The 18,683-nt window shown below is 38.8% G+C and overlaps 1 protein-coding gene across 2 annotated transcripts in view; it reads left to right on the top strand.

Annotated features, from left to right (window-relative positions):
- Positions 1–18,683, top strand: part of SLIT3 (slit guidance ligand 3) — a 477,403-nt gene that overhangs the window by 14,796 nt on the left and 443,924 nt on the right. For both annotated transcript variants that reach the window (XM_027643335.1, XM_027643336.1), the window contains 2 exons: positions 6,418–6,489; positions 9,042–9,113. In XM_027643335.1, the coding sequence (XP_027499136.1) occupies positions 6,418–6,489; positions 9,042–9,113 (144 nt within the window). The remainder of the gene's footprint in view (positions 1–6,417; positions 6,490–9,041; positions 9,114–18,683) is intronic.

Consider the following 18,683-nt stretch of genomic DNA (forward strand, 5'->3'; position numbering starts at 1 on the left):
GATCAGATGAGGGGTGGTCTGTTTTCTCCTGCAAACCAGGTAGTTTAAGATCTCCCCTTAACCTTTTATTTAAGTTCAGCAGCTCTCTCATCCTCTGTTCACATGTCACATGCTACATGGAGGGCTTTAAATCTTTTTCTTCTGAAAAACTGGATGATGTGAAGTGTTCAGAGTGTGCCAGTCTTTCAAGAACTCTGCAAAAGAGCATGAGAAATTCTTTTTCTAAGTCAACTGTTTAAGAAGAAGAAAATCACTTAAGCCTTACGGAGTCGAAATGTATTTTTTTTAAAAAATGAAATTGCTTCAGCTGAATTTGATTTTGAAGTTGTTGTCTTTCTTTACAAGTGATGTTCATACTTGCCCATGTGACTTGGAAACTACTGGAATTTGTGTATTTCATAAAATCCAGTCCCAGGAATTCATTTCCTGCATTGCAAAATATGTTAAATCTGAAGATATGCAGATTGTGCTGCCAGAGGGCTTCAGGGTAGCGTTATAATTGAGTAGTTTATCACAGTAACTTTGAAGTTCTTGGACTGAAGGCGTAGGAGAATTGCCAAGTGCTTCCTATAGGGAATATGGTCATTTAAGGTTAAGAGGCTAGTGGCAGTCCACAGCCATTAAAGGCAAATTAGCTGCATAGCAGAAATCCTGGAAAATGGTTAAAATAATAAAACAGATACTGGGTGTGTAAAGACTGCAAAGAGCAGCCAAAAGCTACTCTGTGGGTACATTCACACATGGGAGTGGATTTTTGTCCTTTTACTGGTTATGGTTATTGGTGTGTACTCAAACTAAGAACTAAAGCACTCAAGAGAGGAGGATTCACTGAACAACTTTTTGCCTCCAGGTCTACAGTAACTTTCTAAAAATCAAGATGGTATTCCTGAAAATGAAGATGTTTCTTATGGCTTTAAGTTTCTAGAGTGCAATAGGTAGCCAGGTCAGTGGTGGAAAAAATGTATTACCTGTGAAAAATGCAAGTTTCTTCCAGCTGAGGTGCTGAGTGTTTGTGTTCATGGTTACCTGGCATGGTGACTGGGGGCTGGAAAACAAATCTGACAGGAAAACTTTCGTGGGCAGACTCAGCTGTCATTCCAGCTGGTTTGGGTTGACACAGTCACAGTATCACAGAATATTCTGTGTTGGAATGGACCCACAGGGATCACAGAGTCCTTTAACAATGTCATGGCACAGGAAAATCCTTGCTTCCCAAGAATATGTGGAGGAATTGGGCTAATGAAAAAATATCAGTAGTTACTCAGATTCAGGAATCCAGGTTCAGTCATTATCACTGGAATTTTAGCTGCCCCATTTTGAATGTTGATTTATCATTTAAAATAAAATCTCTTGGAATGTATTACAAATTATTCATAGCGAAGAATGTGTGCTATAACCTCAAAACAGATGCTCTTAAATGTCTTGGAAAATTGTTTTTCTTCTGTTCTTCATGAACTTCTGAGTGTTCCATGACTTGTGTTCCAGGTGAGGTTTGTTTTGATGGGAGTTCTAGATGGTGTGTTGGATCCTGATCTGTTGGTTCTTAGGGGGCAAGAGAGGTTTTTATTAATTCCCAAGTGCATTGTCATGTGTGACAGAAAAATTTTATGCATTCCTTCTTGGAAAATACCAAAAATGAGATGAAGAGAAGTACACCTTCCCTGTAGATTACAGGGAGGGTTGGTTTAATCAAGATTCCTTTCAGAGCATTGGGTTCTGTGCTGATTTGTTTGTCCCAAATGTGACCTGTGTGTGTAGCTTTGAACTGGTGTGTGGCAGCCACTTTGAAAACTCAGCAGGAACAGAAACTAAACTTTGTTTGAGATTCTATGACTCAAAATGAATATTTACCTTACTTGGGAAGCAGTTGGACAGGAAAGAATCTTAGTGCTGTTTAACTTGGGTAAGAGCTGTCTTTTGAAGTCTATGGCAGTTAATTTTTCCTTAAATACAGTTTCTCTACTGCTCTTATTGAGTTCTTTATTAATATAAACAATCAAATATCTAAGGACTTCAATGAGGTCTAGTGCTCCTTCTCCTCAGATATTTTCACTTTGTCTGCAGTTTTGTTTTGTGTAATGTCTTCTTAAGTTAAAGAAAAACGAATTAATAAATATTTTCTGAAATACTGCCCGTCTAGGACTTGTGTTTGTCATTGAAATGCAAAATCAGCTACTGCCATGAAATTACTGGGGATCAGAGACGTTCAGTTTTGTTGTCAGGAATGCCACTGTGTTTGCCAGATTGGCACCTGAAGGCTCCCTGAAAATAGAGGAAAACTTAGTTGCTCTAGAACACTTAGTGACAAGAAATGGCTTTAACCAAATGCAGTAATTGTGTTTCTTCTCGAAGGGGAACTAAATTTAAGCAGCCTCTTTTCTGACCAAAAGCTAACAGGGTTAGCTCTGAAGTCTGATGGTTTTTCAGACCAGAAAAAAAATTGTAACTTAAAAAATGTACAAAGTAGAAGCTTGTTCAAAGCAAATACACCACTTGCAGTAAGAACATCAGAGTGAGAGTATTTTGTTCACCTGTGAACTTGTACAGTGCCCATATATGAGGGACTCCAAAACCAAACCATTACAGAGTTGTACAGAGAGAAAACTGGTTTATGTGATTTAGTAAGACTTCTGAATTTGCTTTTGTGTGTGCTTGGAAAAGCATAACTGGGCAGTCAGAGCTAACTCCAAAATGGGCAGTTGATTAGAAAACTCCAAACCTGTAGTCTTGGAAGAGCTGAGGAATTATGTTAGGGATTCACCTGGGCATGTTCAAGATTCACAACTCTGATCAGGGCCCAAACTTCAGATTATCTTGCAGTCTATATTCAGAGAAGCAAGTAGCAAAATGACATCTGACTGTGATAGGAACTCGCTATTACTGGTGTTGCTTTGAAATTTTGCATCTTAGTAGTGTTGGTTTGAATCTTTGCATCCTCGTGTATATAAAAGGGTTTGAATTTTGTATAAGGCATTTTTATTTATATGTAACTACTGAATTATTGAGCTGAAGATTGTGCAAGACTTCAGCATCTGATGGCTGTTGTTGGCTCTTCTGTCAGAGTTGTGATGTTCATTGTGGAGGTGATGTGGTGTCAAACTCAATTCTGATCTTGTATGTCAGAGGAGCAGAGGCTCGGAGCTGGCCAGGATGAGGGTGTGGATTTGCCAAGGTATGTGAATCTGGAAGGCTGAAGCACAAAGTGTGAAGTGGCAAGTGGATTTACTTCTCAAATCATAAACTTTATCCAGTCCAAGGATGAGGGTGGGGGCTGAGATCAGTGTCTGGATGTTTTGGAAGAGCTGAGTGGCTGAGCAGAGTCATCATCAACTGAAATTTAAGTCATGTAGCAGAGGAAATCTGTGCACTCCTAGCATGCTCCAGAGAATGTTGGTGCTTTAAAAGTCTGTCTTAAATTCACTTGATTGTCTTTAGAGAAGAGTAAAAGATGAAGCAACTCAGAGGAGTTCTTGTGATGAAGCAGGATTTGCTCCAGTTGCTCCAAGCATCCCTGTTTATAGTAAGTGTGTACATTGTGTGACTGAGTCTTCAGCATCTACAAAATATGAATTTTGGATTAAATATGGATATTGGATTAAATTGCTATTAGAACATAGCAGGACAATGTTTATGAGTAAAACTCCCTTTAATAGTTCATCTGAACTCACTTTCATGAGGTCTGGTACCGTTCTAGTCCAGTTCATGTTTCTATTCGCATTTAAATGATTTTTTTTTCCATATCTGTTTTCTTGAAGCTGCCACTACACCTGCATTGACCTTCACATGTTTTATCCTAAAAAAAAAAACCAAAAAAATTAGAAAATGGTTTTGCAAGAGAGACTTAATACCAAGAGTTTTACTAGAGCTGGTATAGATGACAGTTCTGATTTCTTTTTAAGTGAGTGATACCAACCTGGCTGCTGACACTCCACAAGAGACCTGTGTTCTTTAATGGTGTTTTCTTAGATGTTCTCAGATGGTGAGACAATATTATTTGAATGTGAAATGACAGAGTAGTAGCTGGGCTTGTGTATGTGTGGAGTGAGGTAGATATGTTGAGTAAGATCCAAGATCTTCTTGGCCCCACATTGTACCCAAAACGCAGGAATTCTGCACAATAAGAGTTTTATGTAGAATTATTTTATCTGGATGTAGATATGTGTTGAATTCACCTTTACAGTATTATTTTCCTCATATCTTTGACTCAGCTGATTTCTTTTCCAAGAAATCCTTTTCGTTCCAGCAGTCCTTTTGAACCCTGATGGGTTTGAAAGCCAACCAAGGTTGCACGTTAAGGTTTAGCTCTTTGTACTTGAAACCCACTAGTGAGCCCATAATCAGCTGCCAAACTTTATAAAGGAAACATAAAATATTATGTTGCCCACAAATACCAGCTGTAAACCACTAATGTCTGCATAGGTTCAGTAACTTCAGAGTCACAAAGTTTAATTGAGTAATGGGGTAACCTGTGGCAATCTGCTGCTCTGCAGCCAGGGTTAGACCTACTGTGAGCTGCAGGAGGAAGTTTTACACAGTAGTTCATCACAGTTTTACTCTGTTTTTCTTCAAATGGCAGATAAGCCTCGAGGAAAAACATGCTGGAAAGGGCAAATGTTCAAAAGGTAAACACTGTTTTTAAAACAGAGGCAGCAATTAAATCAAAATGGTTTGAGGAAAGCGATCTTCATGAAGAATGGCTCTCCTAAAGTTAGAGCTTTGTGCAAGTAATTTGACTGACAGAAATGGAAGACTGACTTAAATAATAACCTTTGCAAAGGAGTAATAGAATTGATGTTATGTGTACAGTATAGACTGTGCCAGTCTGCAGGAGTAGAGGAAAAAGCAGTCTCAAGATATGTATTGATCAAGGAATGTTAAAGTTTTTTTCAGATTAGGGAGCTGCAGATTTCACCAAGGGAAGAATGTTGAGTGTCCTTGGGGCTGAAAGCAGAGAGGAACAGTGCTGATGTGTGGGATTGGTGTCTGGGGCTGGGCAGGAGGGGTGGTGTGGTGGAGAGATTGCTGTGTATGTGCCAGGAATGGAAGTTCTTCATGCACTTGTTCAAGCTGAGTAAAGCTGAGATGGTGATCAGGTCTTACCAAAATGCAAAGAACCTGTGGCCACTGACACCGTGTTGCCCTGTACACCTTGGCTGGCTCCTGCCTGCCTCAGAATTCCAACCAACTTAGTGCCATGCTTTGCTAGAGCTTCTCTGAGATAAAGGCAAGGGAAACCTTGTGATGGAATGCCATGGAAAGCAGGTGGGGAATAATATACAAGTCCAACACAGACTATTTTATGTGTTGCTTACTCGAGATGTAATTGTTTGCAGTGCTCCCTGCAATCAGCTCGTGCTGGGGCACCAGTGAGTGGTTAATGATGCACCAGGGTGGAAGGACTGAACTGAGAACAGAAGAGGAAATTAAGCTGGAAAATCTGAAAAATGCAGGCAGTGATTCAAAGGAAAAAACATGATTTAATAGAAAGGATAAAGATAAATGAAGAGAATAGTTGGTGCAGGCAGTGAAAGTGCCCTATAGATGCTTTGTGGGGTTTTTTTTTAATGGATCTTTTTTAAATATAGTTGACATAAGGCAAATAAGGATACTGACTGTCTTGTTCATATAGCTAAATTGTAGGAACTTTCCCTCCTTACTTTCCATCTGTGCTAAAGAAAATGTCTTCCTGACAGGAGAATGTGCTTCTTGTATTATAGGAATATGTCCTGTGCTAAGATGCATAAACTCTTAAAGCTTATAATATCTGTTCTTAAACCATTTTATGACTTAAGGATTTTATTAGTATTATTTTGATGCCTATCAAAACCCATCAGAAGTAGAATCCAATATTATTAAACACTTATTTCTCCACTCTAATGTATCACATACTGCTTTAATCCTGTTAAAGAAAGTGGCAAACTGGGACCTTTGACACTAGTAAATATTCCAGTCATCTGAGTAGGACTGCACTTAAGGGTCACTGAACTAACTTGTCCTCACTTCAGGCTCTGTGTGGTCTAAGTTTCTGCAGCAGGTTGGACTCACTTGGTTTAGAATAACCCCAGAGTCTGATCTTAATTTAGGGGCCTAGGACTCCTGTTTCAGCTGTATTGTACCAATTGGGTATTGAATATATGCAGCTTCTTACAAGATTGTAGTCTTTGAGGGAGAAAGAAGCTTTTAGTGAGCATCAAAACTAGAAATACAAGTGGAAGAAATTTCACATATGAGAGCAACATAGTCAGAGGAGACAAAATGCATCAGGATTGATGACTTGCTTTTTGAGATTTTAATGGAAATGTTCGTTTGTACAATATGAGCAGCTGGGAGATGCTCCAGTGACTGAAATACTTTCTGCTAATGGAAATTTGGGTGTCAGTTATAGTGCCTGAATGCTGCTTTCTTTTTCCTCTGCAGTGATCTAGAAAAAAACAATATCACAAGAATCACAAAGACGGACTTCACAGGGCTGAAGAACCTTCGTGTCTTGTGAGTATAACACAAAATTTGTCTTTTCTTTTACAAGACTGTTTTAGGGTGTTAGTACTGAGATGTCCATAATTCTAGAGAGCAAATGGTGGTAATTTCTGCATGTTATTCAGTTGTTGTTCTTTTAAACCAGGCAACTGGAACAGTTTGTGATGTGAAACAGTAAATTTTAGTTCTGTGTTAAAGTGAGTGTAGTTTCAGAGCTATTTAATTCTTTCCTACTGGCTTTTAAAAAATCCTGTGGTAAAAACTTCGTCCACTATACAATCATTAATGCACAAATAAATGATATTGAAACACTAGCAAATAGGACTTTGAAATTTTGGTCACTTTAAGGTACAGTGCCATTAATAGCACTTTTGCAGAAGATTTTGCAGGAGTTCATTAAGGAGAGCTGTAGAAGTTGTACACAAGGAAACCTGTGAATTTTTTTTTTAGTCTAATATGCAACAATACATATATTTTAGGTAGTGCTGTCTCATGATCTCAAAGTATCAGTCAAGAGCTTAACCACGCTCCTACATGGACCTTGAACATTGAAAGGGGAAACAGGAATTTGTCATTCCTGGTTTCCTGTTTTCTCTTACCTGAATCTCAGACAGCACCACTAAGTTAGCAATGAAAAGTTGTTCTTTGAGTAGCTTCTAAAATAAGTCCTTAAAACTGCAACAGTTGAACTGTCACAGTCATTTAGTGATAATTCAATTAATTATTTAAGTCCTGCGAAGGAAAAGGCAAGTAATTTCTTCTGCTACCTTAATGCTTTTGAACAACTTGTCATATACTAAGGAAACACTTCAAATGTATTGGAAGACTTTGTGTTCCTGTGATGTTTCTCTCATCTCTAGCAGTGGAGTTGTTTAGATTTCCTTGGCTTCCATCCCAACTGTCAATACCATTTTGGGAGTCTATTAAAATACATGAACTATACTATATTAATGCCATAGTTGTTTTGTTTTTGTTGGGTTTTTATACTGTCAGACATTGTCTAACGCTGCTGCAGTCATTTATGCCCTTAACAATAAGCAAAATGTACAACTGCCTTTTTTTATATGAATTTTTTTGTCCTATGTTCATTACAAGTTTACATAACTCGTTTACATACTGTTCAGCCTTGCAGTAGTGTGGTGTTTGCCACAGAATTCATTGGGAATAAAACATCCTTCAGATTTTTCTTAATTTTTTTAGTTCTTCTTCATAATTCTGGAATTCTACATTACTAAACCCCTGTTGTCTCTCTTCCCCCCCCCCCCCCCGTGTATGTTGGGGGTATGGTGGGAAGCACAGAAACATGCAACCTGTCCCAGTGATCCTAGACAGGTATCCTAGTCCTGTTTGCAGACATCAGAATGAGGACTAGAAACAAGTGACCTGCAACAAACTCATAGAACAGGCAGAAAAAAATATCTTCTGGTCTCAAACAAGCAACATGGAAAATACTCCTTTGTGCATCTTTTCCTTTTATCCCTCATAGCTCCATCTTTTTTCCTTGGGCAGTTTTTCCTCTCCCTCCTTTCAGCAACCTTTTTGGTTCACGTGTTTTGATTTTTTTCAATTTTGTTTTTTGACCTTCCTACGTGGTCTTAGGTGTGGAACACTCTCTTGCTGCCTGTCCTCTGTGCTGCTCTCCTGTTGAACAACTCTGAGCATCCTCAGAGAATTGAGGGCAGAGGAGTGACTGTTGAGAACAGGCAAGGAGAGTCCTTTTTCCCTGGTCTTCACTGAGCCCACACTTACTGTGCGTTTAACCACACGGAACATTCAGAGATGTTTAGTCCCTGCACCCAAGTGCTCTTACAGAGGCAGAAATGGGGCTTTGCTGGAAGGCAGCACCGAGGGAGGGAAAAGCTCAACTCAGTGGGACTGTTGGTATCTATTCCTTGGCTTCTACTTCACCCACAGAGCATTTCTGCTGTGTAAATGAATAGTCATCCCCTGCACACTGTAAATCAAAGAGAAGTCAGTCTCCTTTGCTTATAACTTATCCCTGTCTTGGTTTCAGGGTGTGGAGTGAAGCAGGATCAGACACAGTGGAAAGCTGGGACTTGTCCCTTGTGGTTTTACACCCTGAAGTTGTGTCACAGAGCTGCCTTGGCTCTGTTTCTGGGGGAGGTTGAATCCCTTTGGATTACTTACTAGAGTTTGCTCTGGAGAAAGCCTGAAATCTGTGCAGAACAAAGCCTGGACACAAAAAATACATCTCCACTGAGCGAGCTCCTCTTGTGGGCTCCAATATCTCAGTTATGTTGCAGAGGAACATACTGAGGATGTAACAACCAGGCTCTAGACCAACACCTTTCTGAGCAAAGTGGTTATGGTTATAGAAGTTTAGAAACAAAAATGTGTACAAATCTGGCAGTTAGAAGGCAGTTTTGGAGCAGTATCCTGTCAGTGACCAAGAGGAACAGTGCTGCTCTGTCCAGGCTTTAAAATAATCTCCAGTTACAACTGCTACTGATACTTCTGTGAAAAGCATTTTTATAACATGTGAGGAGAAGCGGGGAAGCTCTTATTTGTTATGTTAAAATTAACTGGTATTTTTGGAATTGCAGACACTTGGAAGAAAATCAGATTAGTGTGATAGAACGTGGAGCTTTTCAGGATCTGAAACAACTCGAACGGCTGTAAGTACCTCTATTTATACACCTGTGGAAAAGCTACAGTTTTTCTACCTCACTATCAGTGGCCATCCACAATATTTCGTGATTATAAAATTACCCTTCTTTAGGAAAAACAGAGATGAACACCTGCCTAAATTACAGTGGTCTTTTAAATACTACTGAATTTGTATTACATGATGGCTAATAACTGAAATAAATGTAGAGGTGCTTGCCAAGAAAACAGAACTAGTGGCAGTGAAACCAAAACCTCAATAACATTATCAAAAGGACATTATCTGGCCAACTCATAAAATTGATATGTGGGTGAAAAGACTTTTTTATCATTATTTCATATGATTATATATATTTTTATTTATATATATATATGTCTATGTTAATGTAAGTTGGACTTGTCTCCTTGGAGATCCACAGTATTTCTAAAACTGCCTTTGTACTTAGTTTTCTGATGAGCTTCATTTCCCCTAAAGTAGCATAATGCCAGTGACAGCAGTACTTTCAGAGTACCAAGCTAGAATTACAGAACAGACTGTAGATTTCCTCTACTTTTGATAGCAATTAAATTTACTTAGAAAAGGTAAATATAAGTCTCCTAATCGAGAATCAGTTTATAGAAAAATAGTGGCCCTGCAGAAGTATAAACTCAAATATTTAAAAGGACAAAAGTTATACTATATCCAACTGCTGCTCTGAGCTGGGTGTGCTCCTTGGCTTTATCATGAAACTACATTAATTCTGTCTTCTTATGGTGGGAACAGAACAGAATCTCTGTAATGCTGAAATACTTAGGGGAATTATTCTTTGTTAGAGGTAGGTGACAATATCACAAGCTGGGTTTGGAATGCAGGGGGTTTTTTATGCTTGATTGGGAAGTGTTCTCTGCCAGGCATTTCTTGTAGGACTCGTTATTTTCTCACTGATATTTTCCAAAGCAGCTTTCATGAGTTAAGTGCCCACTAGCAATTGTTCAGGAGAAGTCTGGAGTATTGAGCAGATGTACTAAAGCTGTTTCAGATGATCTCAGGATTAGTTTTGCATTTTAGTTGTTTAACTAGTGCACTGAACTTGGAAAATTAATTTACTCAGGATTTTTGTCGTGCATTAGAAAGCTCTGCTTATGGCAATAAAGGAGATGAATTTTAAATTCTGATTATAAGCCATTTCTACCTGTATTCCATTAGAAAGTACTTTTATGAGCAAAGTGTTGCCACAGCTGATTTATTTCAGTAAAAAAAGAAAAAAAAAAGACAAAAGCACAGATTAGTTTTCTAAAATTAAACAGAGCCTGACACTGTAGAAAACAGTTTATTCACATTCTAGCTCATCTTGGAGAGTCAGTATCCTAACTAAGTCCTGGTTTTAAGCTTATATTTTTGTGTGTATATATATATATATGAAACTAAATCTTTCTCATATCTCTATTTAGATAAAGATTCATTTAGTTATGAAATGAATTCTGAAACAATTTCAAGAGAAGGACTGGCAATTAGTAGCCAGAAATGATACTCAAGTGTCGTCTTGACATTTTCTCTGTCAGCAAATGAAAACAATGTATTTTGTGAAAGCAGAAGTTAGGAAATATGATACCTTTAATAGAGTCTCTTTAAGTGTGTGATGTTTGAAAGTCTTAATTTTTTTCCTGTGTGAACTCTTAGCTTGGCCTGTTGAACATTCTGCATCTCTACTTCTCTTTTAGGATTGCCTGTCATTAAAATATTTCCTAAATTAATGTAGTATGAGAGGGAGGCCTGGAAACTTGCAACTTTTTGGGATTTTAGTTTAAATCACTTTTAGGACAAAACTATAAATCTGGCTTTTTTGCTATGAGTCAGTAGGCTTTGGAGAATGAACTGTGGAAAGTTTGGCGACACTTATAAAGGGTAAGTTGCAACATTTTAGGTGATATTAAGGCTGTTTTACTAAGTATTGTCAAATATTGCAAAATGCTAATGAAGAAAGTATGCTGGTTGCATTTAAAAAGACCAACAAACTGGCTTTTTTCCATTTAATTTCTTTCAAATAATGAATAAAAATTGCTTATATTGCTTTGATTTTTGGAATAACATTCTTTTTGATCTATCGAAGTGAATGAAAAAGCAATCGTTAACTTCTTTTTAAATAAAGCAGCTGCATTGGGTCAGACTTTAAAGAACAGGAGTAATTTCTGTTCCTGGCAAAATACCATATATAAAGGTTTTTCATTCAAAGTAAGAGAGGAAGTGTGTTGTTCCACTTCTCACCTCATGGCAATCATTTGAAGGGCATAACCTCGGGGGAATGTTGTAGCTCATTATATTTTCACTTATCTGGATGTTGAAGCAAATGCATTGTTATGATCTGAGTAAATTAGCAGAATTTTGTTTGCCGTGTCCTGCATAACCATCTAAGTAGACTTTAAATGAAATATTTTTAGAGCTGTTACCCACTGCTGCCAAATGCACCGTGGGGATGGTCCTCCAGTTATTTGGATTTTACTCTGGGTTTTTTTATGTGGGATGTCAATGCTCACAATGCCAGTGAAGCAGGATATTGTCAAAATTGTATGTTGGCTCAAAGTTTGGCAATATCAGTTGATGGAAGCACATCATGCAAGGTTTGGTAAAATAACAGCACACAGCTGAGAAGTGAAGCTTTGGTGAAGGTAGAAGCCACTTCTGACTTTGGTACGATTGTACTCAGCTTTCTGAGTCTGTGGGCATTTTAACCATTTCCTCTTGGCAAAACTCGGTATTTTCAGTGTACGTTGTCCTGTTGAATCCTAAGATTCAGAATCCTTGAGAATGACCAGTGGTACTCAGCGTGGAAAAGCCGAAATGTTTGTAGGACTTCTATTGCAATAAGTTTATATAGTTTTATTCCAGAGCATAAAGATGAGTGGTGAGGTAGCTGACCATAAAAAGTCAAGCAGCTGAGACAACACTAACAGACATAATTTTTGCACACAGCTTAACTACCTCCTTCTTTTTACACTCTCGCTGAGCCTCAGAGCAACCTGCTCCTGGGCAGTGTAATCCTGGAGAACTCCTGGGTCAGTGTGACTACTCTGAGGTGCTGGAATGACTTCAGTGAGTCTCCTCTCAGGCTGCTCAGCTTCTCCCAGGATTCTCTGGCCATCACAGTTCATGTGCCAAGAGGATCAAGAAATAACAGGTTTGTGGTGGGCCCAAAGGATGAACTGACATTTCTTCCAGAGCCAGATGTGTGTGACACATCCATGTGAAAAATGAGGCAGGATATGAGACACCAAAGTAGCTCTGAAGTTCTTCTTTCCAGAAAGTGCTCCTAATTGATGAGGGATGATAGACTGTGCAGGGCAGATATGTGCATCTGTTCAGTAAGTGTTTAAGGAGCTATGGAAATGTTCTGCTAAAACCTGGATGTGCCAGTTTCAAAGTTTGATAGTCTGCTCTCCTGGCCAGGGCAACAATTTTACCACAGTGTGTGTACCTGGTGTACAGAAGCTTTCAGAAACTCTAGTTCTTTTTTTTTTTTTCCTATTATTCTTCAGTAATTTTTTTCCTAGTACTTAACTCTGAAAGATCTGACTTCCATCCTCTTTCCTGGTTTTGTTTTCCATGGTTGGATGGAGTTGAGCACATGCCCATACAAACAGAGGGCTGTAGTGGCACAGAGTGTTAAACCCAAATCTATTTTGGATTTTAGCGTTTCAGTTTCGTGCTTTGCTGTTGACACTGTGCATGGTTTTAGGATAAAATGATTATGAAATTTCATATACCAAGAGGATCAAGAAGCAACAGGCAAAACTGGTGGGCCTAAAAGATGAACTGACATTTCTCCTAGAGCCAGATGTATGTCACACATTTATGTGAAAAATGAGGCAGGATATAAGACACCAACAGATCCTGACTTTTCCACGGCCAACTGCCAGAAATTGTCACGTAGCTGTATAATCTTCAAAAGACTGGACTTTGGCTGATGGCTGGTTCTTTCTACTCAAATTAGTGTCTTTAACTAGCATAAAAGATCTCAACATCTGAAAGCACTAAAACTGTGTTTTTGTTGTTTAGGGGAGGGGGGGAAAATGTATAAGCATGGCCAAATCTTCTCAAAGTTGGGAAAAATAATTAGCTTTAAGAAAGAAGCAAAAAGCTAGAATCCAAATTTTAACCCCAGCATATACAATGTATCGTTTTGGTTTTGTCCATGTGAAGACAGAGGTTAAAATGGAAATTATATTTGACTTTTAACTGCAGAGATGCTACTATGTATTAAATCTTTGTAAGCAGCTTCTTAAATGCTTCATTAAGGTATTAAAGTGTATTTATTTGGCACAGGGTACTGCAGAATTGCTATTAGTGACCAAAGATGCTGAGGAGAAGAATAAATTGTTAGGTGATGCTTCACAATCTGGATTTCATAAATTGAGATTGAACAGGCTTTAAATAAATCATGTAATACAAAAAGCATCTTCCATAATTACCACGCTGATAGGAGAGGTTGGTAGGTGCTGCAGAGCAGTCAGCAAAGTAATAAAAGCATTGGACAGTTCTTTGCTGTTCTAAACAAAAGCAAATCTTTGGCAACGTGGAGAAACCCACAGTGTTTATGCAGGGCTTGCAGTGTGTGCAGTTTGGATGTTTTTCTGGGGCCGTGTAACACTGCACATTTAAGAAGCCATATGGATCTGTAAAGATGTCAGACAGTTTGAATGTAACCTTTCAGAAAAAAAGCTTTATTGTTTTCTGTCTCCGTTTCCCTTTGTCATTATGGGTAACATATCTAATTGGAAATCCATGCTCATAAAATGCTTATCTATAAAGGCAGGAGAACAAAAACACGCTGAAATGGATTTAAAGCTGTGATCTGATGTTTAATCAATTTTATTACTTGCATACTTCCCTCTTCCTTCTCAAACTACCACAAGTCAGTTGGTGGAGGACCAGGTTTGCTACCAAACTGCCCAGGAGCTGCTGGTGCTTTAGAACTGCTCAGGTTTTGCCTGTGCCCTGCTGCCAGGACAGCTCTTCACACTCAGCCCTTCCCCTCTAGGGAGGGTGTGAAAGGTAAATTGGAGGCATCTGGAAGCTCTGGTGTCTTTGCAGTAGGAGAGTTGGCTTTCTTTGTGTTCAAACCAAAGACAGTGGCATCACCCCTGACTCCTGAGGAACTGGGTGTTCCATATGTCAAAACTTGAGTTAGTCCTTTCCTGCTGGGCAGAATTACTGCAGCAAAGCCCACCATCATTAGATGGAACAATCCTGTGCTGTCTAATCCGAGGTCCCAGTCTGTGTCAGTGATGTCATCTTTTGTAAGTGAGGGAAAACAGTTTCTGTTAATAACTTTTGTCCCATGTCTTTTGAGAAATTATTCCAGTCAAAAAAAAAAAAAAAAGGGAATCCTGTAACCAGTATCTGACAAAGGAGACTCTCTTACCTTCCCTTTTCAAGAAAATTCAGCATTGTCTTTCAAATGCTTGTCTGTATGAGTATTTACATTGTGAGGCTGTCCAGGATGAGGAGCCAGAATGTTTTGGGTGGGAGTATCTGACCAGGTGCTATTGGTTTTATTCCTGGATTCTGACAGGACAATCCTGGAGAATGGAGCACTCTGTGCTGCAGAATCTTCCCAGTATTATTTGAGTCACTTCCATTCCTTTTCACTCCCCAGTCTGGGGTTTGTCCAAGGCTTCCCTTTCAGGCAGTACTTTTGAAAATCTGTGGCAAAGCTGTGAATTTATTTGGAGGGACTATTTGGCTCAACATGCATGGTAAAGTCTTACTACTTTGGTGAAGAATTGTATTGTTTTGGAGTGTAGGTCTTCAGTTTAAAGTGGCTATATTGTATTTACTGCTTCCTGTTATTATCAGTACTTTATCTGCATAGTTTTCTGAGCTTGATAACAATAGAGCAACACCCTCACATAGCAGCTTTCTAAATTCACGAGTTCCTTCATCAGATTATTGCACAGTTCCACAGTTTGATGCTGATTCTGGCTCAGAACCAGAAGACCAGAGGAAGGCTCAGTCTCCTCTCTCAGCTGTGCTCTGGAGGAGTGTTCACTTACTCTTTCTACATAGTACAGAAATCATACTTATCAAAGAGATCTCCACTGAGGGCTATTAAATACACTAAGCTTTCATCCAGATAAGAAGAGGTGGGAAGCTGGCAGGGCTGTAGAGGAGAATCATACCTTCTTGCTCCCTATAATGTGCATATTGGCACTGGTGGAGGTGGGATACAGGGCTGGCTGGACTCTAAGTCAGTTCCAGTACTGGGTGATTTCTGATTTTCATCTGCTGCAAGAAACTGAGCTGCTTATCACATTTTCCAAATCTTACTCTGCCTCTGCTGAACTGGCTGACCACCATTTAGGTCTTAGGGATATGCTGTCCTTTCCATGGAGAGGGCTGAGATGCTTTGGCAAGGTGTGCTGCTTTTTCCTACCCGGAGCAGAGGTCCTTCATGGACTTCCAGCTGCCCTTCATACCACTCTGGATATCTGAATTTCAAGAGCTGTCAAGTCACCACTGAGGAATCCCTGTTTCCTGTAAGACTTGCTTAACAAAAACCCAGGCAAAATCAACAGCTTCCCTGAGGAATGTGACTGATAACGAGAAGATAAAATAGTAGATGTGAATTTTATTTATTATATGCGATGGAAACTGCTATACAATATGCAAATAAGTGTATTGCTGAGCTGTGTGATCAGTGTTTGAGTTTACATTTAGAATCACACAGGACAAAAACCAGTAGCAAGGGCAGGATAGCTCTTGGTGTATCTGTATGGAGGGTGTGTCTCTACAAATAAAAGAATAAAATAGATATGGACAGGCTGAGTGTGAATAGTGCACTTCAGTCAGTCATTGGGGAGGAATGTAAGTACTGTATCATATTGAGTCACATCTTGGCTCAAGCTGATTGCTCACCTTTGTTAATTCTTGGAAGGAAAGAAGGAAGCTCATTAATTTTATATTGCTTTTGATTCAGCGTTATGTGCCGCTCTTGGCTCAAACAGCCAAAATAAATGTTCCCAAGATATGGCTCACATACTTCACTTATCTGTCAATACTGTGCTCTGGCTGCTCTGGAAGATTTCACAGAGATGTATTTTTCTGATGCTACTTAACTGGCAGTAATTTAGGGAAATGTTAGTCATTTGTGTAAATGATACATCAGATATGGTCAGGAATGATTATTTTTCTTTTTTACAGAAAAGAACTCTCTCTTTGCTATTCCCACAATTCAGATATGCAGTCAATAAAAAAAAAATTGTTGTGAGAGGAGGAGAATTTGCAACTATTAGTCCAAAAAGTCATCCTTTTTGGAAAGGAATGTTGCGAGATGTCTAGTACATACATTTCCATGTAGAGTCAAGCTTCTCACAACAGTTAAGAATTGAAGAAATACTCAAATATGGCCTAGTTTGTGCAGATACGCAGTTCACAGTCAATAATATATTCTATTATGTATATTAATTTTTCAGAAAATTTTACTTGATTTTGGCTGTAGTACAGTGGTAGTGTTACCACAAGGCTGAGGTATTACTCTGACATTGAAATTAAAGAATTAATGTTATTTTTCAGAAAGGCAAAATAGAAAGTGTTTTGGGGGGCAATTTACTATAATCTTAATGATATGTATTCTAGTCATGGTTAGAACTTGATATGCTGTAATATAAATGTACAACACAGTAGGGCTGCAATATATATACACACACGGACACTTGTGTAACATTTGTGTCTTGGTATCTCAAGATTAATTAGTGTTTACCTTCTCCTGGGAATGGGGGCTTGCAGGTAGAACTCGTTTATTTTTTGGGAGCCACAGTGGTTCAAGTGCAAGTACAGATCACGAGTTGGGGTAAGACTGTGGTGACAAAAACCAGCATGAAACAGCTCCTAGAAGTGAAATCTGGGCATTCTGAGAGGTCCCCAGTCTGTGTTTTGCCTGTAGAGAAAGTCAGTCTGCTGTTTAGTGTCTTAATAAAGCTGTCTGTGGTTCTATTCCAAGTATTCCAGTAGAGTTTAAACCACATTGTGAAAAGGTCAGTTACGTTTTCAGTGATGTTTCTAAAAATTGACTTATAGAAGTGTAAGGAAAAACTTTAACACACAATATATATTTGGGGCTTTTTTGGAGGTGACTTTGTTGTTCTGTGGGCACTGGAGACTTGAAAAACAGTAAAGCTCAGCCCTGTCATGTGCTCTGATCGTGGTATTACCTCAAACAAGAGGCATCTGCGGTTTGGAGCTTGATGTTGGGCTTTTTTCTTATATTAAAGCATCTAACTTTAGTTTTTATTGAAATTAGTCAAGCATGATTTCAAGCACTGAAAGATGTGTCTTTGCACACAGAGGAGCTGCTGTTTGATGTCAGTACAGGTTATATGCTTGGAAAGGGTTTATGTTTCTTATGATGCTTTGAGAAAAAAGTCAAAATTACCTTGCCTTTTCTATTATCCTTTTAAAAATATGGCAAGCTGTCAGTTTGCCAAACAATTCTGCAATTGCTGCACTTGAAGTTTCAGGACTGAAAAAGTAGATGCAGCTGAATTCAGGGAAGAAATCCACAGTCAGCTTGGTAAAACTCACTCCACGTATATCAGGTTTGATAATATGTGTTCCTGCACATCAGAAAGACACTGTTATTGGGACTGCACTTGATGTGAGTGGCACAGACAGACTTAAATGGTAGCAATGTCATCCTTCTACTATTGATAAGTACCTTGCATGAGTGCGGGTCTTGTCCAAGCAATCTGGAGGTAAAATGGAAAGAGCAGGTAAAGAGCGTTGAGCAACTGGTGGTTTGTGAGTTCCCTGCACTGCCTCCTGCTTTGAGTTTCTACTGCACCATCTTTATTTAGCAAGGATTTTTTAAGCCTCTAACAGTGGTAAATTAGTTCAAAGATTAATCCCTCCTGCTCTTTCTTGCCCATGAGTCAAGTGAATAAGAACTGTATTTCTTTGTGTTTGTTTTTATGGGACTGCTGTTGAAATAAATTTTCAAGTGGTACAGTAGCTGTCACTGTCTTACCCTTTGGGGACTATTCAGTGAATAAAGTAACGAGAAACCACTTATTCTTTGAAGATGTGTTGAGGTTGTATTTTCTAATTGGGTATGTGCATTTGGGAAAATGATAGTTTCCAATAACTGTTTATGTACTTTGGACTCCTACAGGGCACTAATACCCTCAGATTTCATAGTTTGCCCTGTCTGTAGCACATAATTATATAGTTATATATTACTCAGCCATTGCTGGACAGCCAAGCTCTTGGTTTTTGCTGGTCCAAGAGTGAACTTTTTATTTCTTTTGTAAACATTAAATAAAAAAATATAAAAAATTGGCCCCTCTTTTCCGAGGGAAGCCATTAGCAGCTCTGTCAATAGGCCTGCACAGGAGGAGTCCAAACACAGGAAAAGTGCAGGAGAGGCAAAGGGCAGCGAACAAGAAAGCAGGATGCATGCTTCAGTGAGTGGGGTTTGGTTTGCATTAGTACATCTGAGCAGGGCTACAAAACAAAGAGGTTTATTTTAACAACATGAAAATAAACGAACCCGATTTCATCAAAAACATTTTCATAATAGGTCACTGACCCACAAGAACTCGTGGAAAAA

Source organism: Corapipo altera, unplaced genomic scaffold (genome assembly GCF_003945725.1).
Source record: "Corapipo altera isolate COAL_440 unplaced genomic scaffold, ASM394572v1 75, whole genome shotgun sequence".
Taxonomy (NCBI): Eukaryota; Metazoa; Chordata; class Aves; order Passeriformes; family Pipridae; genus Corapipo; species Corapipo altera.